This window comes from Spermophilus citellus, assembly GCF_964194105.1.
Source record: "Spermophilus citellus genome assembly, chromosome: 2".
NCBI classification, from domain to species: Eukaryota; Metazoa; Chordata; class Mammalia; order Rodentia; family Sciuridae; genus Spermophilus; species Spermophilus citellus.
The window spans coordinates 5,898,874-5,919,709 of NC_138183.1; the positions used below are offsets into that span (position 1 = coordinate 5,898,874).

The 20,836-nt window shown below is 60.4% G+C and overlaps 1 protein-coding gene across 2 annotated transcripts in view; it reads right to left on the reverse strand.

Moving 5' to 3' along the window:
- Window positions 1-520: 520 nt before the first annotated feature.
- Window positions 521-20,836, reverse strand: part of HMCN2 (hemicentin 2) — a 125,663-nt gene continuing 105,347 nt past the window's right edge. Inside the window, exons 83-98 of one of the 2 annotated variants that reach the window (XM_081279124.1) lie at window positions 19,851-19,985; window positions 18,830-19,020; window positions 17,503-17,584; window positions 13,175-13,444; window positions 9,765-9,914; window positions 8,303-8,440; window positions 8,097-8,218; window positions 7,546-7,783; window positions 6,510-6,572; window positions 6,267-6,383; window positions 5,461-5,595; window positions 4,390-4,518; window positions 3,719-4,039; window positions 2,939-3,058; window positions 2,096-2,222; window positions 521-1,239 (exon numbers count right to left, since the gene is read on the reverse strand). In XM_081279124.1, the coding sequence (XP_081135250.1) occupies window positions 894-1,239; window positions 2,096-2,222; window positions 2,939-3,058; window positions 3,719-4,039; window positions 4,390-4,518; window positions 5,461-5,595; window positions 6,267-6,383; window positions 6,510-6,572; window positions 7,546-7,783; window positions 8,097-8,218; window positions 8,303-8,440; window positions 9,765-9,914; window positions 13,175-13,444; window positions 17,503-17,584; window positions 18,830-19,020; window positions 19,851-19,985 (2,684 nt within the window). In that variant the 3' untranslated portion in view covers window positions 521-893. Of the gene's footprint in view, window positions 1,240-2,095; window positions 2,223-2,938; window positions 3,059-3,718; window positions 4,040-4,389; window positions 4,519-5,460; window positions 5,596-6,266; window positions 6,384-6,509; window positions 6,573-7,545; window positions 7,784-8,096; window positions 8,219-8,302; window positions 8,441-9,764; window positions 9,915-11,570; window positions 12,140-13,174; window positions 13,445-17,502; window positions 17,585-18,829; window positions 19,021-19,850; window positions 19,986-20,836 lie in introns of those variants that run through there. The other variant, XM_081279125.1, reaches the window with a different exon arrangement.

The window sequence follows — 20,836 nt, forward strand, 5'->3', positions numbered from 1 at the left end:
AGATGTACAGGTTATCTTCTTCTCCCCACCCCCCCTGCCATTATTCCCTAAACAATACAGTGTAGCAGCTATTTGCAAATCATTGGCTTGTCTTAGGTGTACAGGTGATCCAGAGAGGATCCAAAGCATATAGGAAGATGTGCATAATTATATGTGAATATTTTGCGGTGGATTTCGGAATTCACCAGGGTCTTGGAACAAACCCCCTGAGGATATTGGGAGACAAATTATATTTTAAAAAATCACGTTGTACACCTTAGATTCAATTTTGCTATTTAAATAATTTTTAAAGTAATTTTCTTTTGCTACTATGTTTTGTCATTAATTCTTCTCCCAGCCCTAGGGAAAGGGGAGTCTTACTGCAATATTCATATCACCTAAAAAATGAGGCCAGAGAGGGGGCAGAGGCCATGCTTCTGTAAGGTGCTGGGTCCCCGGGACTCCTACTCCAGTGCTCCACCAAAACGGAAAGGACCAGGGCCCCTCCATCAAAGTAAAATAACTGGACAAAGAAACCAGGTGGGTTAGAAACACTTGCTTTTATATTACACACACTGGGTTCAGGATGACAGTGTGGGGTGTGGATGGGGACAGCCCCCTCCCGGTGTCCCGGGAGGCTTCACGCCCCCTCCCCCGCCCCCAGCCTGTGGCTGTGCTACCTAAGGGCAGCTCGCTGTCCAGGGGTCAAGGCTGTTCGCAGGCCGTGTTTACCGAAAGTTCCGCTGACGCACGGGGTGGGAGAAGAGGACGTTCCACTTGCCACAGCAGGTGTCACGGACCAGGGCCACCCTGTCCCTCCCGCAGCTTGGCCCGGATGGTGGGGTGGCCCGGCTCCTCCCCACCCCCCGGGGGTCACACCAGCCACCGAGCTGGAGCCGATGACCTTCTCCCCTTCAGTAGGGGTAGGGCGACACAGCGATGAGCAGGACGAACACGCTCTGGTGACGCGGCGCCGCGGCACGCACGGTGAGCCGGTAGAGGCCCGCGCGGGTGAGCGCGCGGCGGGTGTAGACGGCGCCGTGTCCTGAGCGCAGCGCGCGCAGCGCAAACGGGCTGCGGGGGTCGGGCTCCAGCACGCTGAGCTCTGTGCGGTTGGCGGGGACTCCGGCCTCGGAGAAGGCGGCCAGGCGCGCCACGTCGTGGTGGGCGCGCACGCCCAGGGGCAGCGGCAGCAGCCGGTACTGCAACGTGGAGGGGCCGCCGGCGCTGCAGTCCAGCGAGCAGCGGCGGAAGCAAGTCCTGCGGGCCGCACAGACAGACAGACTGACTCCAGACTGCCCTCCGAGCCGCCGAACTTCACCCCTAGCCCCCGTTGCTCTGCCCAAGCTGCCCGTCTCCCCGCGCCTCAAATACCTTCCCTAGAAGTGTCCCTGTTAGCCCATTTTAGAGACCATCAAACGGAGGCCCAAAGGGGCCAGAGCCATGACCTTTCGCCTCACCCAGGAGTCCTTCGGGGACCAAGTCCCAGGCAGCGCTGCCCGAAGGAGGCAGCGACAAAACTCTGTTGTGCTCTGTGGGAGCCGAAGTGCCCTGAGCTGAGTCACACCTGGGTTTGCAGCTCAGAGACACCAGGTCCCACCTTGCCGGACATCCACTTCCACATTTGTAAGGCCCAGGGCAAGTCACCCACCCCAGGAAACCTTTCTGGTTGCAGCAGCTCCTGACCCCAAGGTCCTCATGTCTCTGTGCCACTTCATGAGTGTCTGTGGCCCCAGAGTGGTGAAGGAAGTGTGGTGTGTTCAGTGTCTGCCACCCGGGGTCTGGGGTGTGCCTCTGGCTCATTGTGCATTTGGGGGCCTGGAGCTTGTGTTTGGCCAGTTCCTCTTCCCATCTTGGCCTCTCTGCCCTGAGCTCCCTGCAAGTGGGCCTACCACTCAGAGGAGCGCAGGGAATGCAGCATCAAGGTGAGCTGCGCCCTGGCTGGCTGTGCCCGTGGGCACAGTCTGCCCAGGGTTCTGACAGGGTAGCTTCCACTGGCCCTGGGCGACTTTCCTGGGTGGTGTGGTCCAGCCACACAGGAGCCCATGTGGAAGCTGCACAGATCCTGGCAGATGACGTGCCCTGTCCCTTCCACTCCAGACAACCCAGCCCTTACCCGGGGCTGGGGCCCTGCCGGTAGGTGGCGGGACAGGGCGTGTCCACACACTGGTAGCTGCCTCGGGTGTTGAAGCACATCTGGCCAGGCCCACACTCGATGCCGCCTTCCTCACACTCGTTGATGTCTGGGTGGGGGAGGTGAAGTGGGGGATGGAAAGATGGAGCAACAGAAGGGCGCGGAAGGCCAGAACCAGAGAAGGCGGGAAGTGGGACCTGCTGGGAGGGCACCCCTTGCCTGTCCATAGACAGCCCAGCCCAGAGCCCAGGGACCAGACTTCCTAGTGCATGATGGGGCCATGGAGAATCTGGGGGAGAGGGGCTGTGCTGGCGTCACCCTCCACCCAGGGCACCGGAGACCACCCCAACCCTTGTCTCCCTCAGTGGATGCCTCACCTTTCCAGAGGACATTCACTGCCCTTGTGTGGAGGGGGACAGGGCAGGCAGGTTTCCCACCCTCTAGGGTGGGGGAAACAGCAGGACCCACTCCTGCTTGGGTGCCTCAGGGTGACTTGGGAGTTAGAGGACGGTCGCCCATGGCCGCTGTGTCTCTGCTCTTCAGGTTTCACCCCAGCTATCTAAGGGGTGCTCTGTGAGCCCCAGTTCACCAGGGGGTAGAGGCTCAGAGAGGAAAAAAGAGTTGCCCCGGGACACACAGCAGAGCTGAGATTGGCCCTGCAGGCTGCCTTCAGATCCTGCCCGCGTGGTCTCTTGAGGCTCTTGGGTGAAGTGGCGGTTGCACCTGGCTGTGGGGGCCTGGCGTGCTCCCCTGAACCCCCGGAGCTTGCCTCCCCGCCCCACCTCACAGGGCTGGGGAGGACGGGGGTACAGCCGCCTTGCTCACCCTGACAGTTCTTGCCGCTGGGGAGGAGGCGGTAGCCCGCGGGGCAGAGGCAGCGGTAACTGCCCTGGGTGTTGCGGCAGGCGTGCTGACACAGGGTCCTCACCCGACACTCGTCCAGGTCTGGTCAGGCAGGTGGCAGGATGGGGCCGACGGGGACAGGGGGAGCTGAGTCAGAGGCCAGGTCACCACACCTACCTGCCGGCTCTGGGCAGGTCAGGAGAGTTCCTGCCCAAGGCGCCCACTCCCCACTCTGCCCCAGCCGGCTTTAGGGACTGGAGAAATCTCTGATTGTTGGTAGTGGGGACCTCGCCCTGTCCCCACCAAGGCAGGGGTCACCCCCACTACCAACCCTGTGCCCAGGCTGGGTGCCCCAGGAGGCTGCCTCTGCCTTGCCCCTCTCTGCTGCCCAGTGCCAGCCCCAGGGTCCAGGGGTGGCCCGTGCCCACCTCTATGCCCATCAGACCCCTTCGGACCTTCACATCTGCCTGGAGCATTCCCCTTCACTCCTGGGACCCTCGTCCCTGGCTGCTCTGCCCTGGTACCAGCAGGTTTCTCTAGCTGGCCTCCCGAGGACACAGCCTAGGAGGCCCCTCGCCCAGCAGCCCTGCCTGAGACACCTGTGCCTGGCCCCGGGAAGCAGCCCTCTGTCCCCCACCTGCCTGCCCGCCCGCCCGCTCGCAGTGAGTCCTGGGTTTCCACACAGGGTGGTGCCCCCCGACCAGCCCAGGAGCCCAGGGCACAGGGGCGTGTCCTTGTGGGGCACTTGGGGCCCAGCCTCACCCGTGCAGACGCCGTTCTGCCTGATGAAGCCAGGCGGGCACCAGGCCCGGTCCACGCTGCTCAGGGCTCCCGGCCCCGGGCGGAGGGAGGCCCAGGTATGGAAGGGGCGGCCAGGGACGGACACCCGGGGCTGTAGCCAGGGCGCAGAGGGGCCTGGGTGGCTGATGGTGGTCACATTGTGTGCACTCTGCTCCAGTAGGGTGCAGCCCTTGCCATTGCGGAGGAGGGTGTGGCCCGGTGGGCACAGGCAGCGAAAGCTGCCCTGGAGGTTGTGGCACTGGTAGGGGCAGGGCCTGGGCAGCTGCAGACACTCATTGACATCTGCAGATGGAGGTCAGGCAGAGGCTGCATGCTCCGAGTTCAAGGCCAAGAGGGCAGCTCAGGGCTCCTGCCTCCAAGCTGCTCATGCATCACCTTGACTCCAGGGTCCGCAGCCCGGGGCCTCCCCCTCCCCAGCTCTGAGCACCACCCCAGGTCCAGCTTGCCCAGCCCACAGCTCTTGGTGTCTCTCGGGTCCATTCTACCCACTAGGCCTCTCAGGCCCCCCCTCTGCCAGGGATGCTGGCCTGCAGGGTTGGGTGGGGCCAAGCACGGTCCAGAACTCCCAGCACCACACCACCAACGCCCACCGTGCCCAGCAAGGCCCAGAGAGTGGGTGGGCTTCCTCATACCTAGGCAGGGAAGGCCGGGGCCCTGGGTCCGGTACCCCCGGGGGCAGCTGCAGTGGTGCCCGCCTGGGCTGTTCTCACAGAGCTGGCTGTGGTGACATCCGTCCAGCTGCTCCATGCATTCGTCCACATCTGGGGCAGGTGTGGTCAGGAGGGGCTTAGCCCAGAGCCCCTCCCCTAGGATCACATCCCCCCACACCTGGGTCTCCCCAGTTCCCTTCTCCAAAGCCGTGTCAACAGGCTGAATGCCAGCACCTGCCCCACCCCCCACGGGTCCCATGTTGGAGGTCAGCAGGGCTCTGGGTCTGGAGGAAGGAAGGGCCTTAAAAGGTGGGCTTTGGAGGCGGAGCCCTGGCGCTGTGAGCTCTGCCCTGTCCAGTCCTGATGAGCCTCAGTTTCCTCATCTGTAAAGATGGCTGGACAAGCACGTGAGGAGCTTAGGAGCCTGCTGTGTGAAAGAGCTAAAGGACTGGAGAAGAGGGCGGGCGGACGGAAGGCAGCAGCAGGCAGAAGAGCCCCAAACAGCCCAGTTCTCCAGGCCACAGGGCAGAGCCGCCATGTTTGCCTCCACTGGCTGGCTGGTCTCCAATGAGCCAGGGGGACCCCAATCATGAAACCATAGAATGCTAGAGCAGGAAGGATCCTAGAGGTCACTCCTCAGGGGTAGCACCTAGGTTTGAACCCTAAGGTCAGTTGCCACTTATCCATAGTGGCTGCTGGGGAAGCCGTGTTGGGGATTCAGAGGCTGTCCCTAGCAGGACATGGTCCATGGGGGATAGGGAGGGGCAGCAGAGGTGGTGTGTTTGCCCTCCCTACTGGACTCCCTCATCCAACAGGTGAGGGACCCAAGGCCCAGAACGGATGAGACACTTGACAAAGGACACTGAGCTGCCAGGAGCAGGGCTGGGCCAGGACTCAGTTCTAGGACCTCTCACGCTTTCTCCCAGCCTCATGCGCTCCTTCCTGGTGCCCTGAAGCCCAGCATTCCAGGGACATGCAGCCCCCCATCAGTGCACCCTGGCAGTCTCTGGGTTCTTGGGGACATTACCAGGCTCCACCCAGTGCCCCCCTCACCTTCACAGCTGGCTCCATCAGCAGCCACCCGGAAGCCCGGCCCACAGTCGGGGAGGCAGTGGTAGGACCCCAGCAGGTTCACGCAGCGCTGACCCTCTGGGCAGAGGTGGGCATCCCACGCACACTCGTCCACGTCTGGGGACAGGCCAGGCAGACAGCTGCAGGAGCACATGCCCACCCTCCCCGCCCTCCCCGCCACAGGGCCCTAGCCTAGCCCACCCACATGGCTTCCTCCCAGGCCCAAGAGCCCCTGGTAGGACGGCCCCCAGCCCTCCTACCACCTCTTTCCGTCATCCCCACAGATACAGAGTCCTAATGGCCCTGGCCAGCAGCAGCTGATACAGGGCTGCGCACAGGGCCCTCTGGGGCACCTGGTTGGAGCCTGGCTGAGACCTGGCAGCACGGGGCCCCACTGGTGGGACGGGAGGGTACAGACTGTGGTCAGCATCGGGACATTCAGGGTCAGACTGTCGCTCTGCAGCTTTGTCAGGTGACAGGTAAACGGGCCACTGGTGTCAGCCCCCTTGGCCACGCCAATGGATCAGAACTGATGTGGGGACAGCGGCCGAGCCTGTGTCTGGGCCATGAGCACGTGGTGGCTGCCTGTGTGCCCCTGGGGGTCCCCATCACCCTGACACCCAAGACCACATGCTGTCCTCAGAGGGACCTGGTGGGGCAGGACACTGGAGACCTCAGGCTGTCATCAAGCACTCAGGAGCAGGCCATCCCTGGGGTAGGTGCCCCTGGTCAGGGCCCTCCTGCACACCGGGGCCAGGTCTGAGAAGCACCCCCCAGGGCCCACTCACCTCTGCAGGTCCTGTCATCCCAGGCCAGGGTGAAGCCTGACGGGCAGGCGCAGGAGAAGCGGCCAGGTGTGTTGAGGCAGGAGTGGGAGCAGGGGCCGCCCAGGCACTCATCCCTGTCTGGTGGGGAGAGAGCTGGTGGTCTGTCTCACGGGCCCTCTGGCCAGCTGGCCCAGAGAGATGGTGCATCCCAGGAGAAAAGGCCTGCTCTGGCCATGCCGGGGGGGTGGGGGGCATGTTGCTCACCCACACAAAACTCTCCCTGGGTGTCCAGCTCAAAGCCCTCAGGGCAGCCAACTTCATCCTCCTCTGTAAGACAAAGGGGATGACCCTAAGGATATGAGGGTGCCTGTTCCCAGCTGCCTTGGCCACGGCCCTGGCTCCCAGGTCCCTCCTGGGGCTGGCCCAGGCAATGCCCCCTAGCTGGCGATCAGCCCTGTCCTGAGCCAGACAGCTCCTTCCTTGCCTCACGTCCAGGCCTGTCCCAGGCTGTGGCTGTGGGACGTGCCCTATCCTGTACGTGTACCCAGGGGCTTCCTATGGGGCTGGGCAGTGAGTCAGGAGACCCAGGAGAAACCATCAAAGAAAAGTAGGAAGCAGGAGCTCAGGGCGAAGCCTCTCAGCGCTCTGTGCAGGGGTGTGCGGGGGTCCGCAGGGCTCCCCAGGGAGGCAGGACGAAGGCAAGGTGGGGCCGCTGGGCCTGGAGATGGGTGGAGATCTGGCTGCCTGTGAGAAGGGGCTGGGGAAGGGGTGCAGCCAGCCCCTCGAGCTGCAGCTGGGAGGCGGGCCAAGCCAGGCCCACTGCCCATGGCGCAGATGGGAACAAGGCTGGGGAGACCCAGAGCCAGGCAGGGGTACAGAGCGGATCTGAGCCGGGTCTGCCTAGCCTCAGCAATGCCCTCTTCCCACAGTCCCTTTTGGGGCCTCTAGTGACAGCACAGGAATCTCTGGCATCCCTTGGTTGAGACTATAGGGGGTCTCCTGCGGGTCTCAGGGTTCCAACAGTGGCTCCTAGCCCCGCTCACTAGCGGGGCCTGTGGGACAGGTACCCTTGGGAGAAGAGGGAGGAGAATGTGGCTTGATGCTTGAATGTCAGCCTGGGGGGCTAGGCCTCCACTCTGGGGCACAGAGAAGGGTGTTGGAGGTTTGGCCTGAAGAGCCCTGTCCCTGTTGGTGGGGGAGGGATGGGTCAGGTGGAGCCTTATCTCTGGCAGTGGTCAGAGTGCAGTAGCCAGGTGCCTCTGGCGGGTCTTAGCTGGAGGGTGGGGGTGGGGGGCCTCACCCGTCTGTAGGGCTGTGGTCAGCTGGAAGTGCAGGGCCTCCGCCTCAGGGTCAAAGGCTGAGCTGATAGCGGAGGCCCGCAGGTGCTGCACCAGCTGGGGCTGGGGGCCCCGTGCTGCTTCGTACTGGATGGTGTGGTTGCAGCGCAGGAGCGCAGGGAGGCTATCCTGGAGGAAGTGCTGTGTGGAGCCCACGAAGAGCTGGCCGGGCCCTGTCTGCACATAGTGCTCCTGGAAGTCCTGGAGGGGGAGAGGAGGCCTGGGGCTGAAACTCAGGGACTGGGGTGGGGGCAAGAGCCTGGCCAGCCTCTGGTCTCCCTCCACAGCCAGGCAGCCGGGGCCCTTTGGTGGCCTTGTTTATGGAATGGGGAGCAGACTCTGTCCCCGAGAAACACAGCAGACGCTCACTATGACCTGCTCTCCTACCTAAGTCCAAGGCAGGCCCCATCCAGTCCTTGCTGCTGAGGTGTCAGGGGGAATGGGCCTGGCTGCCTGGCCAGGGTGGGGAGCGCGACACGCCATTCTCTCCCCCCATCCCAGGCCCCGGCCCCACCTGCATCTGAAGATCTGCGTCAGCCAGGCTGTCGGGCACAATGCCATGGACCACCACATCGAGGAGCAGGAGTCCGTTCGGATCCAGGCCCCGAGCCACCTGGGTCATTGTGAGCAGCTCCCCTGCAGTGCACCCCACCCAGAGTCACCTCAGGAGTCCTGGGTTGGCTTCAGCCCCCCCTGCCCACCTGAGGAGGCCCTGCTCACCTGTAGCAAACTCCACGTGAGACTCTTGCCGGAAGCTGCCACCAGTCAGGGAGTGGCCGTTCAGGGCCTCGCCGCTCTCTCCAGCCAAGGCCCAGTAGATGGGGGCAATGGTGACCACCAGCACCCGCATCAGAGGCCCTGGACAGGGCAGGGTGCAGAGCCAGTTAGGGCTGGGCCCTCAGGGTGGCCATCTCCTGCTCTATACCCTGTCCCCTGGCTCCCCACTGTCCCCAGGAGAGCTCAGTCCTTCCCCTCCCTGTCCCTCTCCAGGTATTTGACCAGAACCTGGGAAACAGCAAGAGAAAACATATTTCATGAAGTAGTTTTAAAAACTAATAAAATAAGTTTATAGAAAGAAACGCATGTAGATTGACGTTCAACTCAGTCCAGCATACACAGATGAGGGTCACCTGAACCCGAGCTTGACAGGCTGCCATGACATGTTTGCTGGGCTGAGTTAAACATCAACCAAGTTTCCAAACTTGCAGACGCTTTCCAGAGGAGCCCAGGAGAGGAAGGATCGTTCCAGACCACTGACTTTGAAAAAAGAGGCAAAAATTGCCCTGGACCTGGAGTCTCGGACCTTCACATGATGCCTGGCCCTCTTGGGGCAGGGTGAAGCCGCACACTGGGCCAGGGACACCACCAGGACCCAGTTGGCTCGGGGACAGGGACAGTGGTGCTCTGTGAGGTCAACAGGAGGAAGTCGGGTTCCTGTGCATGAACTGAACCTTTCAACCTCTCTGTGCCTGTCTCCTCGGCAGAGCCTGGCCCACTAGGCCTGGGATCAAAGTTTCCTCAGGGCTCCTGCAGCTGGAATAAGCAGCCGCAGCTGGACACATTTGAGTGACCCTGGCCCAAGCCCCCTGCCCACGCTGCTCCCACGGCTAGCACAGGTGCCATCAGCACCGCCCTTTCCCTGCCTTGACCCCAGAGGAGGCTCGGAGGCAGGGCGGGTGGGGGGACAAGATGGCGAGGTCCCATGGGACCAGGTCTGTTCCTCTGCTCGGGACACACTGTCTTAGGGACCTGGGTGCCGGGGGACACCCCTTGGTCCTCTGGGTTTTCTAGCTGATGTGACTCTCACATTCCCTGCCTTCGTCCCTGCCAGCCTGCTCCCTAAGTCATTTCTGTCACCCTTCACTTTTCTGTCAGCCTTGGACTTGACAGTGGAGGCCCCGCAGAGCAGGCAGCTCGGGCCTCTCCCTGAGCTCTGCAGCCACATCACTGGCCTCAGGTCTCTGGGGTCAGGGCGGGTGTTCTGTGTGGTGGGGGCTGAGGGCCGGAGAGGATGCTCCTGCTCTGGGGCTTGGCTCTGCTGGTGGGCAGCCAGCTCTCCTCTGGGAATCGGGGCCTGAGCGAGCCTGGGACCCGCCTTCCTCCTTGTCCTGCAGGAGCCACAGGGTCCCTGGCAGGCTGGAGCGGTGGGCCTAGAGGCAGCGCCACTCCGGCTTCTACTCACCCACATTTGCCGGGACGTGGCTGATGCTGCTCTGGATGGTGGTGACCCCGGAACGCGCCTCCTGCCGCACACTGGTGTTGAGAGCAGCCACGCCGAATTCCTGGCCGTTGATCACCCCAACCATGCTGCCCCGGCTCCCCTGGGGGTCCTCTGTGAAGAAAAAGAGCAGGAGTGAGACCCTCCCCTCCCATGCCCCTGTACACACAGGGACTGCTTCAGACCCAGTTCATGAGGGAGAAAGTTGAGGCTCAGAGAGGTGAAGTAACTTGCCCAAGGACACAGAGCTAAGGAGTAATGGACTCAACACAGGGGATCGTGGCTCTAAAGGAGAAGTGAAGTGTGAGGAGGGTCTCTCAGCTGGGGTGAAACCCGGCAAGTGAGGCCCCCAAGCCACACCAAGTTATCTGAACATGAGGATGCTGGCCTATAGACATGCAAGAGAACCTGGTCTCTAAACCACCAGGACCCGTGATGGCCGGAGCTGGGGGCAGGGCAGCAGGCCAGGGCTCAGTGCCGTCACCTGAAGACCCCCCTTCCCATCCGTGACCCTGGTCCTGCAGCTGGCCTGCCTGTGGTGGCTGGTTTCCTAATGAGCAGAGGCCCTCAGCACTAATCAGATGAGAGCTGCCAGTGCTGGGAGTGTCCTCCGACTAGGGGCCAGCTGTCTCCTTGGGCATGTGGCCTTCCGGCCGGAGAGAGGCAAGAATCAGCCTGCCTCCGCACTCACCAGCTCCCAAGGGGACTCGAACAACACATTGCCCATGATCTGTCAAAAAATAACATAAAGCACTCTCTGGCCGGGACCCTAAGTGGGTGACTCAGGGCTGGCTGAGCTGGATTCCAGGAAAGAGCGCTGCTTCCTGCAGCCTCTGTGGGGCTGGGGGCGGCTCAACACCCATCTGGGAGGTTTCTCACCAACATAGTATCTGCTGTCTGCGGAGGAGGCCTTTTAAAAAGGGGACATCGAAGGAGCCAGGAGCTGCTGTGAGAAGGCTGAAGTGTGACCAGGTGGCCTTGAAAGGGACAGGAGCTCAGAGCCCAGGAGTGGCAAGCCACTATTGACTTTCTCAGACCTGGGGTCTCAGTGGCCTCTCGTCCCCCACGAGGCCAGGGTTGGGACCCTCTGGCTGACAGGGAAGGGCAGTGAAGCCGGCAGGGACAGCGACAGGCTGACAGTCAGGGGCCCTGAGAACTTGAGACTCCCCAGAAGGCAGAGCCCCCAAAGGAACGTGTCCTGCAGAAACTGAGCGCACCAAGGCGCGGTTCCAGGAGGGGACTCTGGAGAAAGGCACTGTGCCACCTGAAGTCATCATGAAAACACCCCCAGGCAGTGCTGGGGCCTGGCCAGATGTGGCCTGTGACCCACGGGGTGTCACCCAAGACAGAGTAAGAAAAGGGCAGGTTGTAGAGAGCACCCAACCTCCTGTCAAAAGAAAGAGTGTCTTCACATTCAGAGAAAAAAAACGTGGATGAATACACCCCAGGCCATCCCCTAGATGGATTTTTCCCCTAGATTCAATTTCATTTTGGAAATTGAATCATGCGATAATTACTTTCACCCCTTCTTAGGTTTCTGTATTACCTGGCCTTTCTGCAACTAGCATACATAAATGAAAAACAGTTATTTCTATTGAAAACTTAAGGAGCCCGTCATGGGTTGGATCGACACCCCCATCCTCATGTAGAAGCCCTGACCCTCAGGACCTCAGAATGTGACCTTCTCTAGAGCCTGGGTCTTTACAGAGGTCATGGGGTCTGCCCTAATCCCATATGATGGTGTCCTTATAAAAAGGGGAGATTAGAGCCAGACACACAGGGACATGCCAGGTGACAATGAAAACAGACACAGGTGAGGCTTTTACTAGGCAGAATGGCTAGCAGACCCCTAAACCCTGGGGCACGGCCCAGGGCAGATTCTGGCTCCCAGCCCTTGGAAGGAGTAGGCCCTGCCTACACCTGACCTTGGACTTCGAGCCCCCAGATCTGCCAGGCAGGAAGTGCCTGTGGCTGTAACTCCCGGTTTGTACTTGGGTTTGCCAGCTCTAGGGAGCCAGCACGGGGCCAGGTGCCCAGGTGGGTGGGGGGGAAGAGCTGGGACCAAGCTCTGAGGTAGAGGGAGGTTCCTGCAGACCCAAAGCCACCCTCAAGAGAGCATCCCTGACTGGGCATCAGAGAGCCTTGACCATTCAGAACTGCATCTGTTGGCCCCCTGCCCCTGCTCAGAGGTGGTGAGGGCATCAGAGGCCAGAGGGGTCCTAACTAGGTTGGCAGTGGCTTCCAAGTGGCAAAGTGTCAATTAGTGGAAAGGTGCTGCCTGGAGAAGGGGTCAGTGGGGAGATTCCGATACTGAGTGGGCAATAGATCCGTGGCGTCTGCTGCAGGAGGAGGAGGAGACACAGAGTCAGAAACACTCCTCTGCAGTGTTCGGGGTCCAGGCACAGACCATTCAGAATGCCCGTGACCTCGTACAGGTCTGACCATTGTTCTGCAGTCTCTCAGGACAGCTCTTTTCTCAGTTTTAAGGCTTGGTGTGGCCCCAGGAAGAGGGGAGCTGGGGACTCCAAGGTGGCAGGACTTAGTGACACGGGTAAGCTCCGTCCTTTCTGACCTCCTACCACGGCAGGCAGTGTCAGGAGCTGGGGACCAGCACTAATAGTCACCCACAGCCACCCCCAAGGGCAACATGGACACTGTTGATTCACTCTGCCTACTTCAGGGGGTTGTGGACTGCCCAGATGACCCATGTCCACACCAGATGATGAGGAACAGCCCAGGTGCCCTGTCCAAGATGAGTGGTGTCATGGTTGGATGTCAGGTGTCCCCCAAGGCTCATGTGAGACAATGCCAGAAGGTTCAGAGGAGAAATGATCAGGTTGTGACAGTCTTAACCCAATCAGTGAACGAGCCCCCATGGGATTAACAAGTGGTGACTGAGGTGGGCACGTGTGGCTGGAGGGGCTGGTCCTTGGGGGCGTGCCTTGGGGTATATATATTTGGGGAGCTGAGCTTGGTCTCTGATTCCTGGTCATGTGAGCTGCTCCCCTCCGCCACTCTCTTCTGCCGTGACGTTCTGACCTACTCCAGCCTTTAGGAACGGAGCTGGCTGTCTATGGACTGAGACCTCTGACTCCATTCCTTCCCCCTCTACAATTGTTCTGGTCGGGTCTTTGAGTCACAGCAGTGGACGAGCTGACTAAAACCAGTGGCAAACACTCGGCTCCTCTGAGTGACTCGGTTTCCCTGGATGGAAATGGGCAGGGGACCCCACAAGGCAGGAGACCCCCAGGTGCTCCCCGCTGGTTCAGTCGGAGGCTGTGACTAGGCAGGGAGGAGTGGGCACCCTGGCACAAACCCTGCTGTGCAGGGACCACGTCTCTATCCACAGAGGTCTGGGCAGGGACGCCCCGTACCTCTCACTGCCAGGAACGCCCGGGCTGTGGCAGAGCCCAGGAGGTTGTGGGCGACACACTCATAGGCTCCGGCGTCCGCAGCCTCCACGCGCTCCAGCCACAGGCTCCCATCTGGCAGGGTCCGCAGCCGCCGGCCAGTCCGTAAAGGTCGACCTGCCTGCAGCCACTTGATGGTGGGCATGGGCTCCCCGGTGGCCTGGCACCGCAGCACCACATCCTCCCCAGATCTCACTGTCATGTCCTGGGGCTCCACCTGGAACACTGGGGCACCTGTGGGAGGCCCAGGTGGCTTTTAGGAACTTTAATTGTTTCTTAAACACATTCACTTAGACACATTAGGACACAGGAAAGGCAGGAAGGAAAAGAATAACCGTCACACTCAGGTACCATGCCTGCATGTTTCCTTTAGGTACGGCTCCCTAATAGAAAATACGGTCACATGCTGCCTAGTGACACTAGTGACATTTTGCTCAAGGATGGGCTGCGTGTGCCATTTGGTCCCATAAGATGACACTGCCTGGGGTGTCAGAGCTGCCTCTGTCTGGGGAAGTATGCCAGCAACGTTCCCATGGCAACGGGACTCCTGACCACCCACTTCTCAGAATGTGTCCACGTGGCACACAACTACGTGATCACAACGTGCCTGCTTCTACGTTTTACTCCACGTGGACCCCATACCTCCCTGTGCCACTGAATGTTCATTTTACTCTACGTGGTCCACTGTCTTGACCTACTGTGACTTGCTAAACTGACCCTCACCCAGGACCCTTAGATTGTTCCAGTGTTAAATGACACTCTCCAGAACTGCCTGGCTTAGGACCCATGGGAGGCAGAACCTGGGCTCTGCCTCTCTCCCCAGGTCACTGCCCGACCCTCAGTTCTCTCATCTGAAAGGGAACGTCTAACTGTGGCCTGCCCCACAGCGGGAAGCACACAGCGATGAGAACAGTCGAGCCACTCCACGGGACCACAGGAAGAGCCCCAGGTGCTCTGCTCAGGAGAAGGCTGTCACTCAGCACTTGAGATGCGGCTCCTGCTCATTCCCACCCCCTTCTGCTCCGCTCCGGGGTGCTGGCACCTGCCTGGACCTGGTGTATCCTAGGAAGCTCCTCCCACTGCGCTACTCCCCAGCCTCTGATTTCATTCAAATTAAATGTCAAGCACAAGCAAGAGCAGGGCCTCCGGCGGGAGCTGAATGAACATCGGCAAGCCTGCTCCCCCCCAAGCCATGTAAACCTTGACGGAACTGCCCCAGGGACCACAGGGCTCCAGAACTCAGCAGTCACCCCAATCGGGACTCATTTTCCTACCCAGAGCTTCCAGGACTTTGCTAAGAGCAGCGGAAGCGCTGTGTGCCACCAGTGCTCCTCACTGCACAAGCAGGAGCTTTTGCCTCCCCAGGGGTGAGGAGCGTGGCGAGGGTGGAAGCAGCTACCCTGGAGGAGAGGAGCAGGCAGGCGGCCCTCCGCCAGCCCTGGTGCGGGGCCAGAGAAGCTGCCAGAGACGACGGCAGGAGGAGCTGGAGCCGGGCGGGGGCAGCCAGGGCTCCGCAGGCCCCCGGGACATGTGAGCTGAGGAGACCCAGGACCCCGGGACCCCTTCTCCAGGTGTTTCCAGCATTTCCACAGTGGCTCTGGGTTCTTATGACCCCGACTTTGACGTCCTGCCCTGGGCTGCTCACTCGGGGTCCGGCTGTCTTTCTCATTTAGCTGAGGTTTTCCTGGTGCTGGTTTGACCAGGGATTTCCATGGGCCAGCTTGGAGCTGGCGGGGCCTGGCCTGCTGTCTCCATCCTGCCAGGGCCCCTCCGCCCGCACTGCCTACCCTCCAGGGAACGGGGAGGGTGCCCGGCTGGGCAGCTGGGGCTCAGCACCAGGCCTCCTGGGGAGGGGGAGGCACCTCTCAGCACTCCCCCTGCCTCCCCTGACTGGGGGCTTCCCCGTGGTGAGTGAAGAGGGCTCTGTCTCCCCCAGGCTGACCCCCGGGGCCCAGTGTGGGCAGCGGGGCCTCCCTTCAGCCAAGCACAGACGTGGAGGGCCTGCTTGGCGTGCGTGGGGGGACGCACTCCTGTACGGTGTTGTCTGGAAGCTTCTTTCTCACTGTGCCCTTCTTTCCCTGGTCCTCTGGCAGGAGAGGGTGGGCTTCTGAGGGGAGCCTGTGGTGTCCTCAGCCCAGGGGACACGAGGGAACCTGCCACCACCTAGCTCCTCAGGTCCCAGATCAGGGGTCCTGCCTCCTTTCCTCGCCTCACTCCTGGCGCCGTCTTCTGTGTGAAGGCTTCGGGTCGTCCTGAGCAGGGGGGACACGGGATGTCCATCCCGCCTGGAACCAGGAACTCTGCCCTGGGACACTCCCCATGCTGGACAGAAAAGGGGCTCCCCCACCTGCTGAAGCCCTGAGGCCCCCAGCTGCACACGCTCCACCCCGAACGAGAGAGGGGGGGGGACGTCCATTCTGCCCTAGCTCAACTGTACCAAGGGGCTGAGCAAAAAGATGAGACAGTGCAGAGAATCAAAGGCCATGTCGCTAGCCCTGAAGGACACGCAGGAGACACAGGCAGAAAGTCCCAGGAGTAGACCGAAACTTGACGAGAACCAAGAACCAAGCCAGGTGGCAGGTGCCAAAGCAAGACAGGAAATCAACCGTGTTTCCTGATATTAGCAGTGGAAAATTAAAAAAATCAAACTGAGAAACATCTCCATTCATCCTACAGTCCCAGCACTCAGAGGCTGAGGCAGGAGAATTACAAATCCAAGGCCGACCTCAGCAACTTAGTGAGACCCTGTCTCAAAGTTAAAAAAAAAAAAGGGGGGGGGCTGGGGATGTAATTCAGTGGTAGAGCAGCCCCCTGGGTTCTCAGTACCTGCCCTCCAAAATCTAAAATAATAAAATACTTAGTAATCAATTAAACAAAAGAAATATACCAAAAACTATAAAGTATCCCTCAGAGGAATTAAAGATATGCATCAATTAGATTCCGTATGTAGGAAAAAAAGAAAGGAATTTAGACTCTGAGCTGACATAAAAACACAAAAAATGGATCACAGAGCTAAGGTGTGAGAAGAGACTATGAAAATTATAGAAGAAAATAGAATCTTAGGTTAGGCAAAATATATGATCCCCAAAATGTGAAATCAATTAATCTGAACTTCATCAAATTTTAACATTTTTGTTTTTCAAAAGCACCATTAAGAAATGACAAAGACAAGCCAGGGCGGTGGCCACGCCTGTAATCCCAGCCACTCTGGAAGTTGGGACAGGAGGATCCTGAGTTCAAGGCCAGCCTCAGCAACTTGGCAAGACCCTATCTCAAAATAAAAAAATAAAAAAATAAAAAGGGCTGGGGATGTTCAAGGCCAGCCTCAGCAACTTGGCAAGACCCTATCTCAAAATAAAAAAATAAAAAGGGCTGGGGATGTGGCTCAGTGATAGTGCACCCATAGGTTCAATCCCTGGTACCAAAACCAAACAAACACAAAATTTAAAAAATCAACAAAAAAAACATAAAAGTTACCATCTTAACTTTCGAAGTTCGGGGTAGTTAAATGCGTTACGTTGTTGCAAAACTGACCTGAGAATTTTTCATCTTTTAGACGGAAATCCTGTACCCATCAAACACCAGCACCCTTCTACCTTCTGTCTGAAACCGGCTGCTCTAGGGACTCATGGGAGTAGAATCCTGTAGTATTTTCTTTTTGTGACCGGCTTACGTCACAACATAGTGTCTCCGAGGTTCACCCTCATAGGTAGGCGGGTCCAATTTCCCTTTTTAAGGCTTTTTATTCCCGGGGAGGAATGGTGGACTTTCTGTATGTCAATTGTACCTTGGTAAAGCCGTAGGCTCTTAAAAATAAAACAGGTAAAGCTTAGGACGGTGGTGAGCAGGTGGAGGCGGTGACTCCAGGGTGGTGCCAGGCCCGGAAGCTGACACTGCGGGGGGCTCACCAACGAGACTCACTGAAGGGACACTGAGGACCCAGGGTGCACTCGGCTCCACAGATGTGTCTGTCTTCAGTAAGACATTTCCCACAAACCCCCAGAGGCACCCCTTCACGGGTCGTCTTCAGGCTCAGTGACACCCTGTAGCTCTAGGCACTGGGCAAACGTCGGGGCTGTGGTTCCAGCTCAGTGTGGACACGGGCTGCCCCAGGCCTGGCGTTGGGTCCCTGGGGACTCACTAGTGGACAGGGCATCTCCCCCTGTGCTGGGGGGACACTCCCAGGACTTCACCTGTGTTCTCCAGCCACAGCTACCCCTGAGCACCCACGTCCCATGTCCCCATCTGCTGGGAGAAGGGCCAGGGGCAGGGAGAGGGACCTGGAGACTCACTCTGAAGCACGAGGGTCACCACTTTCTTCACGGTGCCCATCTCGTTTCCAGCCAGGCACTGGTACTGTCCCGCGTCGTCTGGCTGCAGGTGGCAAGGAGGGACAGCCGTGCTCAGGAGGGACGAGGAGCAGCTGGGCACAGAGGACAACTGGGCCGCGACCCCTCTGACCAGAAAGGTGCTTAGAGAAATCGGACAGGGCCGCCAGGGCCTGAAAAAGGTCCTGAGGCACTTGTTGAGGGTTGTTCAGAGGGTCTACCATGGGGGGCGGTGACCAAGGGCAGGGGCTCCATCTGTAGGAGAAAGCACGCCTAGACCTGCCTCTCCAAGCCATCTACACTGCAGCACCATGCTCCACTGTACGGTGTCGGAACCTTTGAAGAAGAGGGTTCCCGGGGGAAGGTGATTGGGAAACACCGAGCTAGATGTCTGTGACCCAGGATTCCCCCTGCATTCCTGGCCAGTGTGCACTGCGTGTCTTCCAGAGGGCAGAGGGCTGGCAGCTGCCCCCCACCTAGGTGGCCGGGGAGACCTGACTCACAGGATACCCTGACCACACACCTGTGATGCAGGAAGAGTGGCCTTGCCACCAGAGGGGGGCAGCCTGCGGCCCTGTCCACACCAGAGGATGACACCCAGGACGCCCAGGGACAGGGTGGCACAAAGCAAAGAGTGTAGGTTTGAAGGCCAGTCGGATCTGTGACCAAACCCTGGCCTTGCTGCTCACCTGTGGCACCCGATCCCTGGGACATTCCCTGTCCCTGGCGCCTCAGTTTCCCCATCTCTAAAGGGGGAGAGACCCCTTGGGCTGTTACAGGCACTGAGGTGAAAGGAAGGGTCCTGGTGGGTTCCCTGGGCACAGGGGCCACTGCTACTGCTGCTGGGGTCCCTGGCCCATCACAATGGGGACACAGAGACAGCTCCCAGTGGGCAGGTCCAAAACCCGAACAAGAACTTGAAACTTGTGGGTTTTAGCAAATCCCTGGACTTGGAGCACAGGGTAGAAGGCGAGCAAGGGCTGCCCCTGTACTCAAGCCTTTGGAGACAGTGGGCAAGGACTCAGGGGACCTGGGGCAGAGTCCCGCCACAGCCCATCCCACATACCTGGCAGGGTGTCCGCCTGAGTTCTCACCACTAACGGGGGGGGGGGGTCAGGCTCGGGAGAGGGTGGGGGACTGGAGCACAGAACTTCCACGGGGGAGAAGCCCCCGGGGCAGAGGGAGGACCCCTGGGGAACAGGTGTGCAGAGGGCCACGAGCCTGCAGCACCCTCTCGGTACAAGCACAGGGGTGTCCCTGCTGGCCTTGTCAAGTGCCGGCCCCGCCTTGCCTCGGTCCTTTGGATGGTCAGCGAACCGTTCTGCAGCCAGTGGCGGGCACGGCTGCGGGGCAGCGGAAGGTCATCTTTGGTCCAGCGGATGTCTGGAGCTGGGTCTCCATGGACCACACAATCCAGCCGGATGCTGCCCCCTACAGGCTCCACCAGGTAGGAGAAGGCCTCTCCTAGTAGGACCGGAGCCTCTGCAGGGGGTGACATCAGTGAGCGGTCAGGAGGGAGGCTCCCTGAGGGTCAACCTCCCATAAACCCTCCCCACAGGCCTGCCAGCCCCGCCTCCAGGGCTCCAGGGCTCTGTATAGTCAACAGGTTGGGAGGGCAAACAGCTTCCCTGTCCTGGGTCACATCACATAGCCATGCCAGGGCCACCAGGAACTGTGCTGAGAAGAATTTGAAGCTCAGTGGGGATTGTGCTGTGGTGGACTAGTGATGCCTGAGACAGGCACAGGCAGGGACACAGCACAGGCCCAGTGTGCTAGCCGTGGAGGGCCCGCCAGGCACTTTGGCAAACCAGAGCTACAGGAAAACAAGAAGGCGCACAGCAATGCCAAGACAGCGGGTGGGGGCAGTGGGTGGAGGGCACCAGACCCCAGGTTCCATTCCCAGCACCACGGTGGGGAGTGGGGGGAGGAGGGGGGAGGGAGCACAGCAACTCCTAGAGTCGAGCAAGTCTCAGAACGCTGCTGGGCACTCCGCGGCCTTCCATCCTGGTCCCTGACACGGAACCTACTCTAAAACCTGCAGCGGTGCCTGGTGCCTCCTGAAGTTGAGCAAAGAGGTGACAAGGTCCCTGGGCTGCCCCTGGTGGAGCAAGGCTCAAGGGGACAGGTGGCAGGCTGCGCGCCTCGGGCACTTCTCCGCCAGGCTGCCCTGGCCCCTGTGCCCTCCTCCGTCCTGGAGCTGTCCACATGCAGGTAGGCCCATGGCTGAGTGTGAAAAAACAGCCACTGGGAGGGCAGGGCCTGGCCTCTTGGGAAAGCCCAGAGGCCTCGAGACAGCCGTGGGCTGGCCCTACCCTTCACGTGGACGAAGCTGACCGCCTGCACGCGGCCCACTCTGTTCTCAGCCCAGCAGATGTAGGTCCCGCTGTCCTCTTTGGTGACGGCCGCCCGCTGCAGGGTGCTGCCCCCGTCCTGCTCAGACACCCCGTCTGTGGTAGAGAAGGAGGTGGCCCAGTCGGGAGCCTTCCTCCCCGAGATCCCACCCCGGCCTGGGAACCCAGCAGACGCTTAATAAGGACACAGCCATGGAAGGAAGTGTCCCTCCACCCTGGACGTAGGAGTCACAGGGCCCGGAGGCCGTGGTGAAAGAGCCTGTGCACCCCAGAGAGAGCTGCACCCGAGCAGCCAGGGCCAGGCCTCGGGGGGCCATCACCGTAAGGCCACAGAGCACTGCCATTTCCCTACAGAGGGGTGCCAGTGGGTGCCGTCTTCCCGTCTGCGGCCCCACACTGGCTGCACACCAGGGACAGGACAGGTGTCACCACCCCTGGGGCATTCGCTCTGGACAAGGCCCGGCGCCAAGCGCGGCTCCTGCGTCCTGTCAGCCTGGCCCTGGACTCCGGGTCCTCCCCTTTCCCAGATGAAGCAGCCGGGAGGGCGGCCCACCAAGTTCTGCCCCCAGAAAGGGCAGGGCCTGGCAAACCACCACTGTGCCAAGGTGTGACACAGACCTGACCTGGGGGGGCATCACGCTGGAGGGGGCTCAGCAACTCAGCAATTCGCCTCCCTGAAGGTCACCTGGATCCCAGGTGGGAGGACAGATCCCCAACACCCTGAGGGTCCCGCCATGGGAGCGGCAGCCCTGGCTGGACGCAGGCCCCTCCTGGCCCAAGCCCTCTGGTTTGAATCTCCCGGGGGCTTCCTGCCAGCGCGGATACATGGCCTGTCCCATGCAGACATGCAGGTCTGCCCTGTGTCCCTGGAAACCAGATCCGGAAGCCACGGGCCCTCAGACAACTTCCTGTCCAGTAGGCAGGTCTCCGGCCCATCCCCATGCCCT